This window comes from Canis lupus, chromosome 7 (assembly GCF_011100685.1).
Source record: "Canis lupus familiaris isolate Mischka breed German Shepherd chromosome 7, alternate assembly UU_Cfam_GSD_1.0, whole genome shotgun sequence".
Classification (NCBI taxonomy): domain Eukaryota; kingdom Metazoa; phylum Chordata; class Mammalia; order Carnivora; family Canidae; genus Canis; species Canis lupus.
In genome coordinates this window covers 66,003,823-66,021,514 of record NC_049228.1, presented here as the reverse complement: position 1 = coordinate 66,021,514, position 17,692 = coordinate 66,003,823, and the positions used below count along the sequence as shown (strand labels likewise).

General features: G+C 50.1%; 1 protein-coding gene across 3 annotated transcripts in view; it reads left to right on the top strand.

The window, feature by feature from the left end:
* Positions 1-4,119: 4,119 nt before the first annotated feature.
* The window catches only part of GATA6 (GATA binding protein 6), a 32,215-nt gene continuing 18,642 nt past the window's right edge, over positions 4,120-17,692 (top strand). The window contains exons 1-6 of one of the 3 annotated variants that reach the window (XM_038543671.1): positions 4,120-4,421; positions 5,861-7,032; positions 11,515-11,681; positions 15,147-15,272; positions 16,133-16,220; positions 16,316-16,419. In XM_038543671.1, coding sequence (XP_038399599.1) covers positions 5,904-7,032; positions 11,515-11,681; positions 15,147-15,272; positions 16,133-16,220; positions 16,316-16,419 — 1,614 coding nt within the window. In that variant the 5' untranslated portion in view covers positions 4,120-4,421; positions 5,861-5,903. Of the gene's footprint in view, positions 4,422-5,112; positions 5,576-5,860; positions 7,033-11,514; positions 11,682-15,146; positions 15,273-16,132; positions 16,221-16,315; positions 16,420-17,692 lie in introns of those variants that run through there. The other 2 variants (XM_038543673.1, XM_038543672.1) reach the window with 2 other exon arrangements.

Here is a 17,692-nt window from a genome sequence, read left to right as displayed (position 1 = left end):
CGCCGGGCAGGCGGCCGCCGGGGGCGCGCGGGGGCGCCCGGGGCTGCGGGGCTGCGGGGGGCGCCCGGGGCTGCGGGGCTGCGGGGGGCCCCCCGGCCCGGCGTCCGCGCTGCGAGTTCCTCGCCCCGAGTGACCCGCGGCGGGCGGAGGGGGCGGGGAGCCACGCCAGGAGGTGGGGGCCACCCGTTCCCTCCGCTGCGGACTCTTCGCGCTCCCGCCGCCACCACCTGACATGTCTAAACAGTACTTTCGGGGTTTCCAGAATTAAAAACAAAACAAAACAAAAAAACGCAAAAAAAAAAAAAAAAAACCCAACAACCCCCAAACAACCCGTTTCCCCCCCCATCCCCCCCTCAAACGGGATCAGAACTCTCTGGACGCGTCTGCATCGGATTGACAGCCGCTGAGTCGCGAGACAGGCCGCCCCGACCCGATTATTGGGCCGGGAGGATGGCTGGGGCGGGGGTGGGGGCGGGGGCGGGGGAGGGCCGGGGTGACCCTTGTCCTTCGGCACAAGCATCCCAGGGACTGGGAGGAATCCGGTATAGACGAGAAGGCCCCAGAGATCTGGCTTTTCAAACGCTCTCAATGGGAAACCATGTTTTTAAGTCAGAAATTGTACTGTTCCTTTCTGAAACGTCGCTGGAGCAGCGAGGAGCTTTGTGAACTGACAACACGATGGGCTTCAGTTTGCAGGGGTAAAGGCGTGTCGTTCCGCGGGTCTCCGCCCGGGTCTTGAAGCTCCTCTGGAAGCAGGGCGCGACCGGGTCCCCAAACATCCCTTCGCTTTTGGCAACAAAGCCTCCGCCCCCTGCCCAATTGGCTGCTTTATTCTGGCTGGATTTGAACCGCGAATAGTAGTGTGGCGCGACCCAAATGAATCAGCCCTGGGGACAGGTCGCGTCCCAGAGCCAGCAGCTCTCGGAGGACGAGGAGGGCGGCTCGAGGACGGAAGGCTCACTCCGAAGGGGCCACTCCCTGAGTCTAGATAGTCGGGAGAGAAATAATTTCGTTTCAGATTAGCAAACTCACCAAAAAGGAGACCGGCAGAAGGAAAAGGAAAGGAAAAAAGAAAGGGGGAGTGGGGGAAGACCCATGAAGAAAATAGAACTTCTAAGAGAAAGGGACTTCTCCAGCTCTAGGGTTCCTCCCTAGTTTAGGGAGCACTTTTTCCCACTGAGTCCCCCTACCTAGACCAGCTGCAGTGCTCAAAGGAAACCCGGAGCGCGGGACCTGGGGTCCCTCAGGGGGTGGCTTTGAAAATGTGCCGCTCCTGCCCGGGGATGTTTTCCCCAGGGCCAAATCCAATGCATTGGGAAAATGGTAAACTGGATGGGTCAGTCTGGCATCCCTGCCTTTCTGTCTGAACAAACTCTGCGGGATAAACAGTTTTGTTTTGTTTTAAAGTTAACTGAAGAGAAAAACATTTTACCATCCATTCCTCCCTTTAGTTGGAAAACCAGTCTAAAAAAATTGTGACGGTGCAAAGGAGCAAATTACAACCTCCCGCCCTTGTTTTAGGCAGTTTTAAAAAGAGATTGGGAATCTGGAAATTAAAATGCCGGGTCCCTTCTGGAGCCCTTAGGAACTATAGGCTGCCGGCCGAGTTGGTCAGAGTCTGCCTGGCTGCTCACCTCTGTTCCAGCGGTGCCAGAGCCAGCTGCTGCGAGCTGGAGCTGCGGGAAAAGCAGGTCCCTGGGGGTTTAGCTATTGTCCAAGGAAATTCACCCAGACACCTTCATACTTGCTGATATAAAGAAACACACTCAACAGGAATCAGGTTCCGGGCTAGGTCTCCTCAGGGCTCAGGCTTGGAGGCCGTTCACAGCTTGGAATTTAACTTAGACAGAGGATTTTTAAAAACTCATCTCCATTAGAAATCACCTCACTGAGATATGAATTAAGGAAAAAAAAACCTCCTCTGCTTTTAAGAGTAAACCTGAAAATCATTTCAAAACAGTTGGACTCAAAAGAAAGTCAAATGTCCACAACGTTTCTGTAACTGCTTGCAAATGAGACTCTAAAAAACTTCAGTCTACTTAAAAATTTGGTCGGAACTCACGTAACCCCCTGTTCCCCCCCGCCCCCCCAAAAAAGGTATTGGAAGCCCTGGCCAGTGTTAAGCGGAAGGCGGACTCCAGGTCATTTCTTCTGCTAGTCCCATTCGATCGAACTCAGGTTAAATTTTAAAGCCCTGAATCCTGCTCCGGTGGCCAATCTCTGTTCCAGAGTTTTCTACCTTCACTCCACCCGAATTGAGGCCACATTGAAACTGGGAGCCACCACAGTGATTGGGGGAAGCAAAGAGGCATGTAATAAAAATGACTAAATTGGATGAGAACGGTTTATGGACAGTTGTAATAGCAATTTAGAATTCAGAAGTGTTTAGCAGCAATTTACAACGAAGAATGGGGAAAAAAAAGCAACCAAGAGTTCTCGCCAACTTCCTCGATTCCGCTTCTTCCCCTCACTGCCAGGGCCTGTCCCCTTTCCCCCGTTGGACACACAGGTTCACAGCTCATAATTATATTGAGAGGAAACATACTTTTAACGATGGGGGTCTCACAATCTCTCAAAATCATATTTTACAATGCCTCTAGCTACGCCCGTTCAACTCTGCTTAGGCTCCTCTCCCTTCCCCAAATGGAAAAAGACAAAATAGAAGAAGAAGAAGAAGAAGAAGAAGAAGAAGAAGAAGAAGAAGAAGAAGAAGAAGAGGAGAAGAAGAAGAAGAAGAAGAAGAAAGAAGAAGAAGAAGAAGAAGAAGAAGAAGAAGAAGAAGAAGAAGAAGAAGAAGAAAGAAGAAGAAGAAAAAGAAGAATAATAAGAAAAGACAGAAAAAGAGAGAGCCCAAATGCTTTCAGGGAGACTGACCTTTAGAAAATCATTTACTTCGATTCACCTGGGGAAAAAAAAAATGTAAAAATCCATCCTCCCAAAGCAAATTCTCTGTCCGCTGCCTTCTGGGGTCACATCTGTCGGAAGAAATCTTTTTGTGAGCGAAAGGGACCGAGACATATATCACTGCTCCTGCGGCGGATGAACCTGCGGCCGCGCGCCTCGCTGCTGACAGATCCGCGCTGATAACCCCGCGACGTTCATTTCCAGTCCCTTCGCCGGCTCGGGACCGTATCAGTTTGTACACAGTTGTGATAACCATTTGGAGGGAGCGAAGAAGGGGTGTGTATGTGAGGGTGGGGGGTGGGGGAGCGGTATTTCCCGCTGGGTCCAGGGAAGGTGAAGTGAACCCCCTCCCTCTTTCCAACGACTTATCCGAGACTTACCTGCAGTTCTCCGGGATAAGCTCAGAGCAAACGGGGACACGAAAACTTGGAAAGCATCTCGGGGTGCGACTGGGGTGGAAGCCCGTTTCATCACGCGCACCTTCCGGGACTAGCCTTTACGTACACCACAACCCCGAATTCAGAGTTCCCAAGGGTTAGCTGGTAAGTGTCGACGTGAGCTTCCCGAAACCTCCTAGGAATTTAGTCTGTTTCTAAAAAGCCTGGCAGAGATAGGGAGTTGGGCACTGGATTTCCTTCTTTTCCATATTCTTTGGAGCCTCAATCCCCGACGGTCACCACGACCCGAGCCCCAAGGTCTCGAGGAGAGGTCGGGGAGAGTTTAAGGTAGTTCACATACAAAGGCAGAGCAAAAAGCTCTTTTAACGTGGACGAAATAGAGCGGAAGGGCCGCGGAGTAAAGCACTTTCCCCCTCATTCTGGGGGCACATTGACCCGAAAGCTGGCGCGTCCCTCTCGCCGTGGTGGCCGCGCTGGGCTGTGCACAGCCAACTCCTCTCGTGCCGCACCCCCACCCCCCCGCCCCCGTAAGTGCGTGTGTAACTGGGGGCGGAGGAAAGTGCTGCGCAGCCGGATGGGTGTGGGTCGCCAGCCAGGTCAAGCGTTCCGCCACCTCCGCCCCTCCCCGTGCGTCCCGGGGCTCGGCGCCCCCTCGGTGGACTCGCCCCCACTCCCAGGAAGGTCCTCGCAGCTCGGCCCACACCCGCAGGCTGCGCGGCGCTCATTGTCTGCCCCGGCGGCGCGCTCCCCTCCCCCAGCCGCCCGAGGTCCCCTCCCCACCCTCTTTTCTCTCCTCCCCTCGCTCCCTCCTCCTCCTCCACCTCCTCCTCCTCCTCCTCTTCACCTCCAGCGCCCAGCTGCTCGCACAGCGCAGTTCCGACCCACAGCCTGGCACCCTTCGGCGAGCGCTGTTTGTTTAGGGCTCGGATGAGTCCAATCAGGAGCGCAGGCTGCAGTTTTCCGGCAGAGCAGTAAGAGGCGCCTCCTCTCTCCTTTTTATTCACCAGCAGTGCCGCGCAGACCCCGGACTCGCGCTCGCCTGCCGGCGCCCGCAGCCTCTCTCCGCGCTCGAGAGCCCTCTCCGCCGCAGCCGTTCTCCATGCGCAGCGCGCGCCCGAGGTTCGGCTGCTTTCTCGCTCGCTCGGGCTCCCCTCTTTCCTCCCCTCTACCCCCTAACCCGTCGCGGGCCCCTCAGCCCCGGGCTCTCCGGCCCTCTGCGGGCCGCGGTCGGCTGGGAGGGTGTCTCCCTTCTTCTGTCGCGGCTCCCAGGTTCCCGGGACAGACACCGCGGACCAACTTCTGCTGTCTCTTCCTCTCTCTCTGAAGCGCTTATCTGCGCGCAGCCTTATCTCCGACTTATCTGGCGCAAAGGGGCGGGAGCCGGCAGTCAGGCGGGCAGGGAGACTTCTTTCTTGCTATCTAGACCGGGTCTGTGTGTGGGCATTAATTTTAGTATGGTTATCTCCGATGAGCCGAAGCGATCTGGAAAAGCAGCTCGGAGGAGGCCCGCCTGGCTGCATTTCGCCTCCCTTCCCCACTGCCTCCGAGTCTCCCCGTCTCTCTTCCTGCTCTCCCCTTTGGGGTGGCCTCGGCCCCGGGGCGGTCTCACGCCCCCCGCTCCCGCCTCGAGCCCCCCCCCCCCGCATTTCCCCCTCCTTTTCTCAGCGCTCTGCTCCACCCCGCTACGTCCGATTCCGGAACGGTCCGGCCTTTCCGCGGCTGGGGATGACCGCGGGGTGGGCGGGGGTGGCCCCGCCGGCGTGAGCGCACGCGCTGGTGGCTGCAGGCGCGAGCCGTGCCTAAGGTGTGCGGCGCCGCGGGGAGGAGGGTTGGGCGTGAGACTGCGGCCCCGCGGGCACCCAGCAGTGCCTGGGCCCGGAAGGTCAGAGCCTGCGGTCTCCGCCCCGGCGCCCCACCTTCCCTGGGCTGCAGCACACTTCAGTCTGGAGCTCGCGTTGCGTCCGGTCCAGGGCGGTCCGGGAAGCTCCGGGGAAGCCGGTGTGGGAGAAGGCGGCGGTTTCGTTTTCGGGGACAGGTTGCCTTCCTTTACGCTAACGATTGTCACTCGGGCGGACCTCACACTGAGGCGTCCCGGGCGGGGACTCCCGCAGGGAGGCGGGAGAAGGCAGCGCCGACGAGCACGACTGCTTTAAAAAGTTCTTTTGTGCGCATCGGCCGGGAGAGAGCCACTCTGGGGCGGAAGGACGACCTCGGCGGGTCTCCCCGTCACCCCCGGGAACTGGCGCGCGGAGATGGAGGATGCTGCGGAGGGGGTGGGCGGCCGGGCGAGGGGCCCCCGGCGGTGCAGGCCGGGCAGGGCGGGTTTCCCGGGCCGGGGGCGGGGGGGGGGGACCCCGCGGCGGATACCCAGGCCCCGCTCCCCTCCCCTTCCCCAACACCCCCCACCCGCCCCGCCCCGCGCCCGCGCCCGGGCCGGAGACGGGATGTTGGAGGAGCCTCATTAGCTCGAAAAGGCAGTGGGAGCGAGGTGCCGTGCGGCCTGCGCGTTTGGTGACCCTTTTTGATTTCTCCTCCCGTCCCCGCCTCCCCCCACCCAGCCTCAGGAGCTAGGAGTCGGCTTGGAGAGGCGCCGGACCGTGGATGGCCTTGACTGACGGCGGCTGGTGCCTGCCGAAGCGCTTCGGGGCCGCCGCCGCGGACGCCGGCGACTCCGGAGCCTTTCCAGCGCGGGAGCGCTCCTCGCCGCCGTCCCCCATCTCCTCCTCCTCCTCCTCCTGCTGCTCCCGGGCTGGGGAGCGTGGCCCCGGCGGCGCCGGCAACTGCAGGACGCCGCAGCTCGACACGGAGGCGGCGGCGGGACCCCCGGCCCGCTCGCTGCTGCTCGGCCCGTACGCCTCGCATCCCTTCGGGGCGCCCCACGGACCTTCGGCGCCCGGGGTCGCAGGCCCCGGGAGCGCCCTGTCGAGCTGGGAGGACCTGCTGCTCTTCACTGACCTCGACCAGGCCGCGACCGCCAGCAAGCTGCTGTGGTCCAGCCGCGGCGCCAAGCTGAGCCCCTTCGCGCCCGAGCAGCCCGAGGAGATGTACCAGACCCTCGCCGCCCTGTCCAGCCAGGGGCCGGCCGCTTACGACGGCGCGCCCGGCGGCTTCGTGCACTCTGCGGCCGCCGCCGCCGCCGCCGCCGCCGCGGCCAGCTCCCCGGTCTACGTGCCCACCACCCGCGTGGGCTCCATGCTGCCCGGCCTGCCGTACCTGCAGGGGGCCGGCGGCGGGCCCGCCAACCACGCGGGCGGCGCGGGCGCGCACCCCGGCTGGCCCCAGGCCTCGGCCGACAGCCCCCCGTACGGCAGCGGGGGCGGCGCGGCGGGCGGCGGGGCCGCGGGGCCCGGGGGCGCCGGCTCGGCCGCGGCGCACGTCTCGGCGCGCTTCCCCTACTCGCCCAGCCCGCCGGTGGCCAACGGCGCGGCGCGGGACCCCGGGGGCTACGCGGCGGCGGGGGGCGGGGGCGCGGGCGGCGTCGGCGGCGGCGGCGGCGGCGGCCTGGCGGCCATGGGCGGCCGCGAGCACCAGTACGGCTCGCTGTCGGCCGCGCGGCCGCTGAACGGGACGTACCACCACCACCACCACCACCACCCGAACCCCTACTCGCCCTACGTGGGTGCGCCGCTCACGCCCGCCTGGCCCGCGGGACCCTTCGAGAGCCCGGTGCTGCACAGCCTGCAGAGCCGCGCCGGAGCCCCCCTCCCGGTGCCGCGGGGCCCCAGCGCAGGTAAGCGGAGCGCCGCGGCGGAGCGGGGGGGCCTGGGCTCCGGGGCGCGCGGGGGTGAGGAGCGGCCAGTCGCCTGGGCCTTGTGCCTGGGGCTTTTCTCTCTGGGCGCCCCGGGAGGACTCGCAGAACTCTGGCGGGGCCACCCGGAGCCCGGCGGACTTGGCGAGGTGCTTCTGTTTGGCCGATTGTTGTTTCAGTTCCTTTCCACGAAGGAGACTTCGTGCGCGTGGACGTGTCAGTGCCTCCGAGAAGCTCGGGGGACGTGAGCAGGGAATGGGATGGGGAGGAACTGACAGGGCCTGAGACTTGTCACAGGCCCCGATTTGCCCAAGCACAAGAATAGGATTCTGTGGAGGGCGGGCGTGGGGGGGGGGGGGTCAGTTTAGGAAATGTTGATTCACCCCTCCTCGGATACGGTCTCACCCAGTCCAGCTCCCCAGAGGTGAGGAACTGTGTGTCCCTCAAGGAGAGTATTTAAGAGCTGCCCAGTGGAAAAGAACCTAAGGAGCCGGTTGGCTTCCTCCTAGGTGAGAGGGACAGTAGAGAGGCCACCTGGACTGGCCAGCCTCCTGACTATGCCGAGGAAAGCTGGCGGAGGGGTCCTTTTGCTTGACATCAGCTGAGCAGAACTGTCTGGGGTTGCTGCTGCTCCTGCCCGGCTGCCCCCCACCCCCACCCAGGGACCCTGGAGCTCCCACATCTCTTCTTCCTCCAGAGCTCAGCCCACCGACTTTTCAGTTTTCCGGGCCACCCAGACTTTCATTCCAGTGTCTGGGGGCAACGCTGGGTGAACTGGGAAAAAAACAGTGGTCAAAATACCTGGAAGCACCCCCATTTTGAAAAGCGTTTTGTGCTCAAGCAGAGGAGGTTATAAACGGTATTGTCCGGCCTGACAAGGCCTCTTGCTCCTTTTCTCGGCAGCTGCAGCATTCTGGGTCCTTCTAGGTGCGTTCTCAGGTCTCTTACTTTGTATTTAACCTGTCTGATAACCCGACAGACTCCTAAGACAACCTTTTGGGTGGGGGGTAGGGGCTGTCGTTTGTTTGAGGGGAGGTGTGGGAGTCACAGAGGTGACAAAGAGGCAGGAGGCATGTCAGCCTAAATTATCCTACCTGGTGTCTTCACACTCCAGATCTGGGTTTTTCATGGAGCCTCAGTGCTCGGTTTTTAGGACAAGCCTTTTAGGGGCCCTAACTAGTAGGAGAAAGTGATGAATCGCCAGCCTTGTATTCAAAAGACATACTGGAAATGCCAGGGGCCCCAAAGTGAAGGATGTGTCTTGAACAGCCCTGCTGGTAACACTGGGAGGGTGCAGCAGGCGTTTTGGTAACAAGTTCTTCCTTTCATTCTCTACTTCCTAAGATTCTGGTCTCGGAACTCGCTCTTTTCCTCTGTGAAGCTGGCCCTGGAGACATCTTCACCATTGTGTGGAGTGGGTGTGGAGAGCCCTGCTGAGGAGAGACTTGGGAGCAGAGAAGCATAGGGACGCACGGCTGGTTCCCTGGCCGGAGCTGAGGGACTGGAAGATGAGGAATCTTCAAAGAATGGGAAGGAGGTTGGGGGTTGTTAGGATGAGGCTTTTGTCAGCCAAGAATCCAACCGGGAATCCGAAAGGGTACATGAGTTGGGTTAGGGGCGAGATCCTACAGCTCCACCTGTTTCGGGACATACCTTAGGCTGGTCTCCGTACCCCTCTTCTCCAGTCTTCTGGCATTTCACAGGACTGAGGAAGAGAAGTAGTCCCAAAAGACATAATCGGAGTCTTCCGACGTTTAAAGCAACTTCTTTAATATAGAAAATCTTTTCAGGGGCCGTAAGTGTGCAATTGCAGGCGACTTACAAATTTCATTTTAAACCTAGCTTATTCTTTCACCAACTTTTCAACCTTCTGGATGGGACATTGCAAAGTCAGAAAAATCTTCCATAGATCCAGCATATGTTAAAAACAACCAAAAATGGGAAGGGTTTTGGGAATACACACCTTTTGCTTAAGAGTCTTTTAAGAAAGCAGGAAGCTACTGAGAATCAGCCAGTCTGGGAGTGGGGGAGCAAAAGATCTAATTTTGGTTGTCCTCAGAGGTGTTCTCCTGCAGGGAAACCTTGACCTCCAACCCCTCTTTCTCCTCCTAGCTTCCTAGCTAGATTTCTCCTTCTCCACTTTGATGGTTTAAAAAAAAGCGCCCCCAAAACGGACCGTTGTTGAAGGCACTCTTTTGCCTTCTGTTTGGGCTAAAACCCGAGAGCACTGAGCCTTTTCAATCTACACTGTGTGGAGGACTCCAGCTACCTGCTCCATACACCTCTCCCTGATTTTGGTGGTGGATGGGTGGTAGGGAATCCTGGGGTGATTATGCTGAGTGCTTGAGTCCCTGAGACCAGCGCCCTCCTAACCTCCTGCTGAATTGTGCTCCATTCTTTGGGTCCTGGGATGGCATTCCCTGGCCGTACCCTTCTCCCTGGAGCCTCTTATTTATTTATTTTTTTCCTAGGAATCCAAAGCAGTTGTGTTGGGAGACGATGATGAGTAGGGGGGAAACTGATGAACGAAAGTCCAGTGCAGTCAGATTTTCTAATTGTTAAAAAAAAAGTTTTTCTTATTTTAGTCCGTTGAAGGATTATAGCTGCTTGGTAAGTGGTAGGGAGAAAGTTGGGAGCTCTAGATTCGATTTAATGAAACAAACAAACTTCCTAAATTTTATTTATCCAAAGGGGCTTTTGGTTTTCAGATGACTAAAGAGATTTACCTGGAGAGTTCACACTGTCTTCTCCTGGGAACTTTTATTGTTTCCAGCCTGGGGGAAGGAGGCCAGGCATAGGGCTGGGTTCTCCAGGGAATGCCCCACTCCTCTATCGAGAGGGTCTCTGATAGGTAACATTTTAAAGTCAACAACTAAGACAAATACCTTGTTTAACTTCAGTGTCCTTGAAGTCCTGAGCATTTTACTGATTACCGTAGTCAATAGTGGCTTTTAGGGTGGAGAAGAATAAATCTTTGTGATGTGTTGTAAGTCGCGGTGTCCCCGTGACAACTTTGAACTCCAGTTATGTAGGATGCTAGTTTCTTTTAAACTTATTTCTTGAGGAGGAAAGAGACTTGTTTTGTAGCGTAAATTGCATTAATGGACTTAGAGAGTATTCATGCCCAAAACATATTTAAATATCTTTACAAGTAGTTAGTTGATGGTAGGAACAGGCTGTACACTCCTCGGGAATGAGAAAGAACATAAAGATTTGCTGGCACACATCTTCAAATAAAGCTTTAAAATGTAACATTTATTTACTTTAAAAATTGATTCAGAAATTCTTGGTAAAGCCACATTTGGACATTTAAGTCCTTTATAAATAACCCTAAACAAAAGGCTATTTTTATTTTTTATGAAGTTTATTTTAAAAGCACTTTTTAAATTAGTGAGTACCCATCTCATTTTAGATAGTATTTATTTATTCATATTTAACAAATTTAAGTGGAAGTAATAAATATTACAACTATTTACTCTCAAGATTTTTTTCTTAATAACAGGCTTGGGTTAGTTGTAAACACCAAAAACTAACCAAAAGCAAAATGACAAACGCAATTTAGATAGATTGCCTAAACTGAAGTTCAGTGTAGGAAAATATGAAAGTTTTGTTGAGTGTTACTAAACGATTTTAGTAATGTCCCGAATCAAAAAGATATCAACCGTTCGTAGGAATTTTGCAGATGGAAGCAGTGGAACTCAGAATATTTTAGCGTTTGCTCCTTGTGACATGAGAAGAAAATTTAACATTTATCTCGGTGCTTGTTAATGTTGGTGCGTTTTTCCCCCTTTAGGAGACCGGAGTCATTTTCTAATTAATGGATAAAGTGCCTAAGAACATATTTCTAATTTCACTTGTCCATTTTTTTTTTAATTGGAGGAAAGGAAGGTTGACAGATACAGTAAATACATTAAAATAAAAATTACGTGGGATAAAAGTAATAAGGTAGCCGGCCTGTATCCCAGGATATCTGTGGGTCTGGTTGCAGGGGTCAGTGATCAGCGTTGATATTGTATGGCTGGCTGGGGTTTGGCAGGTGGTCCACTGTAATTATGATGGATTTCAGTTTTGAAACGCTTGGGAACAGCGGGAAAGGAGGGGGTCAGGGGACCCAAACCAGCTTGCCCACAGCTCTCCATTCCGAGGTCCTTGGAGACCAGGCAGATGAGATGATTCGGGCTCGGCCTCCAGCACCATCTCCTGCCACTTTTCTTGGGGTTCTCCCGGGCGCGCCCAGGGCTGCAGAAGTATTGGATACAGGCTCAGCGGATCGATGGAGAGACTACGGCCGGCTCCGGGCTCGGCCGCCGAGCGCGCGGGGAAGGAAGGGCGCGGGCGGAGGCGGAGGCGGAGGCGGGCGGGAGCTGGGGCCCGGGCTGCAGGGGGCCGGGGAGCCCGGGAGGGGCGGGAGGGCCCGGGCTGCAGGGGGCCTCACCGGGGCTCCCGTCCCCGCTCTCGCCGCAGACCTGCTGGAGGACCTGCCCGAGAGCCGAGAGTGCGTGAACTGCGGCTCCATCCAGACGCCCCTGTGGCGGCGGGACGGCACCGGCCACTACTTGTGCAACGCCTGCGGCCTCTACAGCAAGATGAACGGCCTCAGCCGGCCCCTCATCAAGCCGCAGAAGCGCGTGGTGAGTGCGAGCGCCGCCCTCCGCTGCGGCCCGGGCGCCCCCGCGGGAACAGGTGCGGCGGGGACCCAGCTGCGCCCTTCCCGCCCGCGAGCGCCCGAGGCCGGGGGGGCGAAGACCGCCCTTCCCCACGTTCCCACCTAGGGCAGGATGTCTGTCAGCGCGGGACCAGCAACGTGTAGGGGGCTACCTTGTTTTTTTTTTTTTTTTTTTTTTTTTTAAAGTCTGTGTTTATATATATAATCTCTAGATGTACTTCTAAATGCACTAGAATCATTCTGGAAGGAGACACAAGAAATTAGTAATGACGGTAACCTCTGGGGAGAAAAAACTGAGTATACCGAAACCAGGTCAGATGAAGGAAGGAGATGTTTTTCACTATGTACTGTTTGGTCTGGTTTGGATTTTATTTTTGAGACTCGAACCCCCTCCCTCTCGCCTTAGAGTATCACAACCACAAACCCACACTCCCTTTCCCCTACACCCTCATTCAGGGTTCCTTTGATTCTGTTCCTTATACTTTTGGATCCCTTTTACCTCTCCTCCTGGGAATGAGACAGCTTGTAGCCCCAAATTCCATCTTTTGGATTGTCTTTGAGTTTGATCAAAATTTACTCTAACCTTTGTTATTTTGAAATCTAGCTGTTCAGAAAACTGCATAGCACTTGAGGGGAAAAAAAAATGCAGTCTTATGTGCTTCCCAAGTTGGGGATTTTCACCAATCCAAACACATTTTTAAATGTATTTTATGTATTTTAAATTCTGGGAATTCTGATTTTTTTTCAGGGATAAATCTCTTCAGAGTTAGGTGTGGTTTTAGGAGAGGGCATTTACTGCTGTAGTGATTAGAGAAAATAAATGAAAGTGTTCACAGGCCCCACTGTAGGGCTAACATTTGTTTAACCAAGCACTCATACTCTTAATACCTTTTAAAGTAAAATATTTTACAGTGAGATGCCAGACATCTTAAGTATCCAAGTAATTTATTTAATTGTTATACTGTAATTAGCAGGAACAAATGCTACACATGTTGTTTGTGTTAAATAGATTAGGGTGAAATTGCATCACAATGGAAGTCTGACACCTTAAAGAGAAGCAATTAGTTTTATGGTTGTTTTGTTTTTAATGCATTTAAAATAAAGTGGCTGAGGTTAATTTAATGTATGTGCCTTAAACTTGTTACAACCTCCTGCAGCTTGAAATTGTCTTCAGAGGGCATCCTTAACTTCAGCATCTGACTCCCTATGGTTTTCATTTCTTATGCATCATATTAAAAAAGTAGTGGCCAGAAACTATCCCAAGAAGTTTGTCGTTTTGGTGTGTCAACAGTGAAACTGATTTTTTTTTTTTTTGAAAGGTACATTGAGCTGAATACTAGCTGAGTTCAGCAAGATAACCTTTTCTTGAGATTGAGGGAAAAACTGGTAGAAGAGTAGCTGATTAAGTTCTAGTTGCATTCTAAATTTGATCTAGTAACATCCATTATTTAGATAGTGCCATTTGTTTTGTGCACTTACCAGTAAAAATAACTTAACAAAAAAGAGTTTTTGACATCTTCAATTTGTTGGTTTCCCTTCTGTGTGGCAGGTGTCTTGGCCATGACCAAGGTCAGCCATTGTGCTTTGTAAATGGGTTATAAATGATACCAATTGAAGGGTGTGTTCATCAATTAGTTCTTGTGGGCTTCTTATTTATGGTTTTGATGGATCTAGCTTAGTTCTCAGAATGTTGAACCCAAGTTTGTTTAGCTAGCAGTCCAGAACCAATCACTGTGAATTTGAACTTGTAATATATTGCAAAATAAGAGATTTATGGTGTAACTTGAATTCCTTGTCAGTGATGAATATAACTGAGATCACTTGTTACAAGGAACTTTTATAACCCATTCACCTTCATTTCACATGTTTATGGAGACTGGCTTCACTTATGATTTGCAGTTGACGGTCATAAAGTTCTTTGTTATAATGGTAAATTCTGATAACAAGTTTACTTCACATTGGCTTCAAATTCCACTGGAAACTGTCATAAATGACCTGTTTATAAAATGAACCTTCTTGTCCCTAGTTTACTGATTTCACGTTTATGAAGAAAAAGGAGTGCTCTCCTAGGAAATTATTTTAAAAGAAAGAAACAAATCTCGACATGCAAAAAGTTTTGTTTTTATCATTTTAACAAAACAGTTCCACAGATGGTTTGCCTGTCAGCCAAGCATGTTCATTTCAACCAAAAGTCAAATCGATTTTTCTTAGCATTGACTTCTTACAAATGTTGTAGTGCTAAGGGTTTGCCAGTGTCTGCTTGTTTTTATGACTTGTCTGTAAAGAATAATGCTACAGTCATCAATAGGATGTGAATTGTAAATGCAAAATTCAATTTTATCTTTTAAATATGTCGGCAAAGGATTTGATAAATCTGTCCTTTAGCCTGTGAATATTCAACACACCCCCAGTTCGTATTTTTGTTATACAAGACTATTCTTTTCTGAAATTAATTGATGTAGCTAACTTACCAAATTCTGTTGAAAAAATTTTCGACTTATTTTGATCCTTGGATTTTTCCCTCACAGCTTCTTTACTGAAGTCATAATACTGTTTTAGTTGCCTCTCTAGGTAATTTAAAAACAAATATAGATTTTGGCCTTTTGGAGAGAAACTTATACTAGCTTAAACTCTTCTTTATCACTCACACACAATTTAGATGAGATAAATTCCCTCTTAGGATGTTATGGGCATAAAGGTCACATGGAAATCGGAATGACAGTGCCTTTTCTAATATTTAAATCTTTGTATGAACAGAAGCTGAATACTGTACTGATAGGACAAAGAAAATATATCCCTATCACCGTAAATAAGACTGCCAGCATTAAAACGGTGCCACAAAATTTGCTTATACTTTGTAAAAAGAATAATACGAAAACTTAGAGGCAGCAGGCAACCTTGCAAATTATGATATGTATTACAATATATTTCTTTATAAAAATTTTGTACATTTTACAAGATCCGTTTCTTTATACCTGTCAGTCTATCTACCTGACTGCCTGCCTTTGTAAAGTTTTTGGGTTATTCCTCTGCACATGTCTGAGAAATAGACTTGATTACAAATGACAAGTGGAGACCACCCAAAGCCACTTAGGACACTGGCAGGCAGTTTGTGATTGTGTTTCGTGACTCTTATAATTCAGACCTGAAAACAGTGAGTGCAGTTATTGGCCAACATTGTCCGGGTTATTCTGTACGCTGGGAGAATAATCTGGAGCAAACCAAACACTGTGGGATGGAGCACCCTACATAAAATTCCAGTTTCTTGGTTCAAGAAGTTCAGTCTAATCAGACTTTAATTTTTTCCCTATATTTTAAAATTATTGTAAATAAAAGATCCATGCTTGTTGATGACAGGGAAATGATACGTTGATGTATGTGGCATATACATAAAGTCATTCATATCTGTACACTTTCTTCTACCTTTTAGCCTTCCTCCCGGCGGCTTGGATTGTCTTGTGCCAACTGTCACACCACGACCACCACTTTGTGGCGCAGAAATGCGGAGGGTGAACCTGTGTGCAATGCTTGTGGACTCTACATGAAACTCCATGGGGTGCGCCACGTATTCTGCTCATGTGTATACGTGTTTAGAATCTTATTTGTACATAGTTTCAGTTAAAAAAAAAAACAGCCAAGGAGAGGGGATAAAAGTGAAGAATCTGATTTCCTATATGTACGTTACTGAATTTAGGATGTTATTAATTATAAACCATTATCTTACATATCAGTAAGAAACAAAGAAATGCTGCCAGTTAAACTGCCACACATCCATTTTAAGACATCTCAGTTTTAGAAATGCTAAAATGTGAAAAATGTGCATTTTAGAATCAATAACATAGTAGTAACTTTAAAAATATATATACTCGAAGAAAAAAAAACATGGCACCAACTAGAAATGCATAACTAGTTTATACCTTAACTTTAAACTTTTTGATGCAATCAAGTACATTTATGTAAAGGAGCAATAATATATTTGATAGTTATAGTTAGCAACACTGTCCTTCATTTGGAGGAAACCGTGAAATATTATAAACACATCAATCTTAAAAAGGAAATTAACCTTGTATGTGTAGGAGGAAGAGAATACACAATCTCTTTGCAATAAAAATATGTACCTAGTGGTTTTACTCTGTGATTGAAGTTGTTTAAAACAATAAACAGTAAATTGAAGGAATAAATTTTCCTTGACAAGTCACCTCATTTTCTCTGAAGGAATCTGCATTTGCTGGGGAAAGTATAGTCTTTGTACAGGTTGGGATCTATTGAGTGTGTATAAAAATTGAGTGAAATTTATGCCAACTTCTTTTAAATGAGGGCTTTCAGTTCTGATGTTGAGTCTTTAGTTAAAGTTGAGTTTTTCTTCAATATAATATTCATTAAACTTAAGGCCTGTTTGAAAATTTTTTTTTTTAGGTGCCTCGACCGCTTGCTATGAAAAAAGAGGGAATTCAAACCAGGAAAAGAAAACCTAAGAACATAAATAAGTCAAAGGCTTGCTCTGGTAAATACAATAAAATGCTATTTGATTGTAAAGTATTGGCCAACTGTAACGGTCGAGTATGTGTGTATTTATGAGGTTAATTTTGACTGTTGCAGGTAGTAGCAATAATTCTGTTCCTATGACTCCAACTTCCACCTCTTCTAACTCAGATGACTGCAGCAAAAATACTTCCCCTACAACACAACCAACAGCCTCAGGGGTAAGTGTTAAAGGAGTATAGACGCTTTCTAAGCTAGTGGGTTGCTCTCTAGTATATTATCACAAGTTTTATCTTATCTGGTAGTACAATAATCTAAACCAACAGTTCAGTTTAGTTAGCTGATACCTAGGAATAGTTTTTAGAGGAGATTACATTTGAATGTCAACAAAATGACAAACCTAAGTACTTTACAAACCTCTTAATTAAGATCTATATCATTTTTTATGGTTAAATTAACCCAAGTAAAAGCAAGAAGTTTTGGTGTGAAGTGCTTGAAGTTGTTTTATTTCCAGGTTTCTGTCTTGAGCTGCTTGTATAGATGTATTTGTGATGTAGATCAAGAACACTATGAACTCAGGTTTTATATATCTCGGTGCCCATGGCATTTAAATTTGCTTATCGTAGCGACTCCATCTTTTTGCCTTTCTTCTCTTCCTTTTTTTTTTTTTTTTTTTTTAAAGTCATTTCAAAAAGCAAAACTCATCATAATGTGTTCTGTGCTGCTGTAGTCACTGATCTTACCCACTGGCCTTCTGCTTGGGGGCCCTTGCCTTCTAAGGCCCCTTCATTGTACCTTGGCTTATTTCAGCCTTGCCACAAGCCTGGGAGCAATTCGCTTTTGAGTAATTCACACCCCTAAGGATAGGGATGCCTGGGCTTGGTGAAGATCACAGTTTCTGTAAAGGGGTGATTGAAACCCAGTTTTCCTTGAGTGTTGAGCACATTCCACCGTAAATTTGTTTTCCAAATTTACCTGGAATGCTCTTTTAATGATCAGGCCTTACCCTAGACCTCAGTGTGATCCGGGGCGAGATCTGGGCCGCAGGACTTTTTTTTAAGGATTATGCTGAGACTGGTTTAAGTCAAAATACCAGCATTAAAATCCCTATTTACTTAGTAATTGTTTTTTACTTTTAGCTTTGCCCTGTTTGGGGTACTTTGAAATGCTACAGATTCCTGGGCCCCACCCTGGATTTTCTGAGTCAGAGTCTCTGGGGGTGGGGCTTGGAAGGCTGTGTTTTTGCATAAGCGCCCCAGGTGAAATTGAAACTGTTGCCCTCGAGGTGTCTTTAACCTGGGTTCAGGAACCACAGAGCCGGTTTCTTTTCATTGTATTTTGAATGGCTTAAACAAGCAAAAGGGAAACATTAAAAAATTTAAGTTTGATATTTCTGTCTTTCCTCCATCCCAAATTCTTTTGGCTTTTTCTTTTGCTTTAATGATGCAAGAAGTATGTTCAGTTTCACAAGGCAAAAAGCCTTTCCGTCATTTT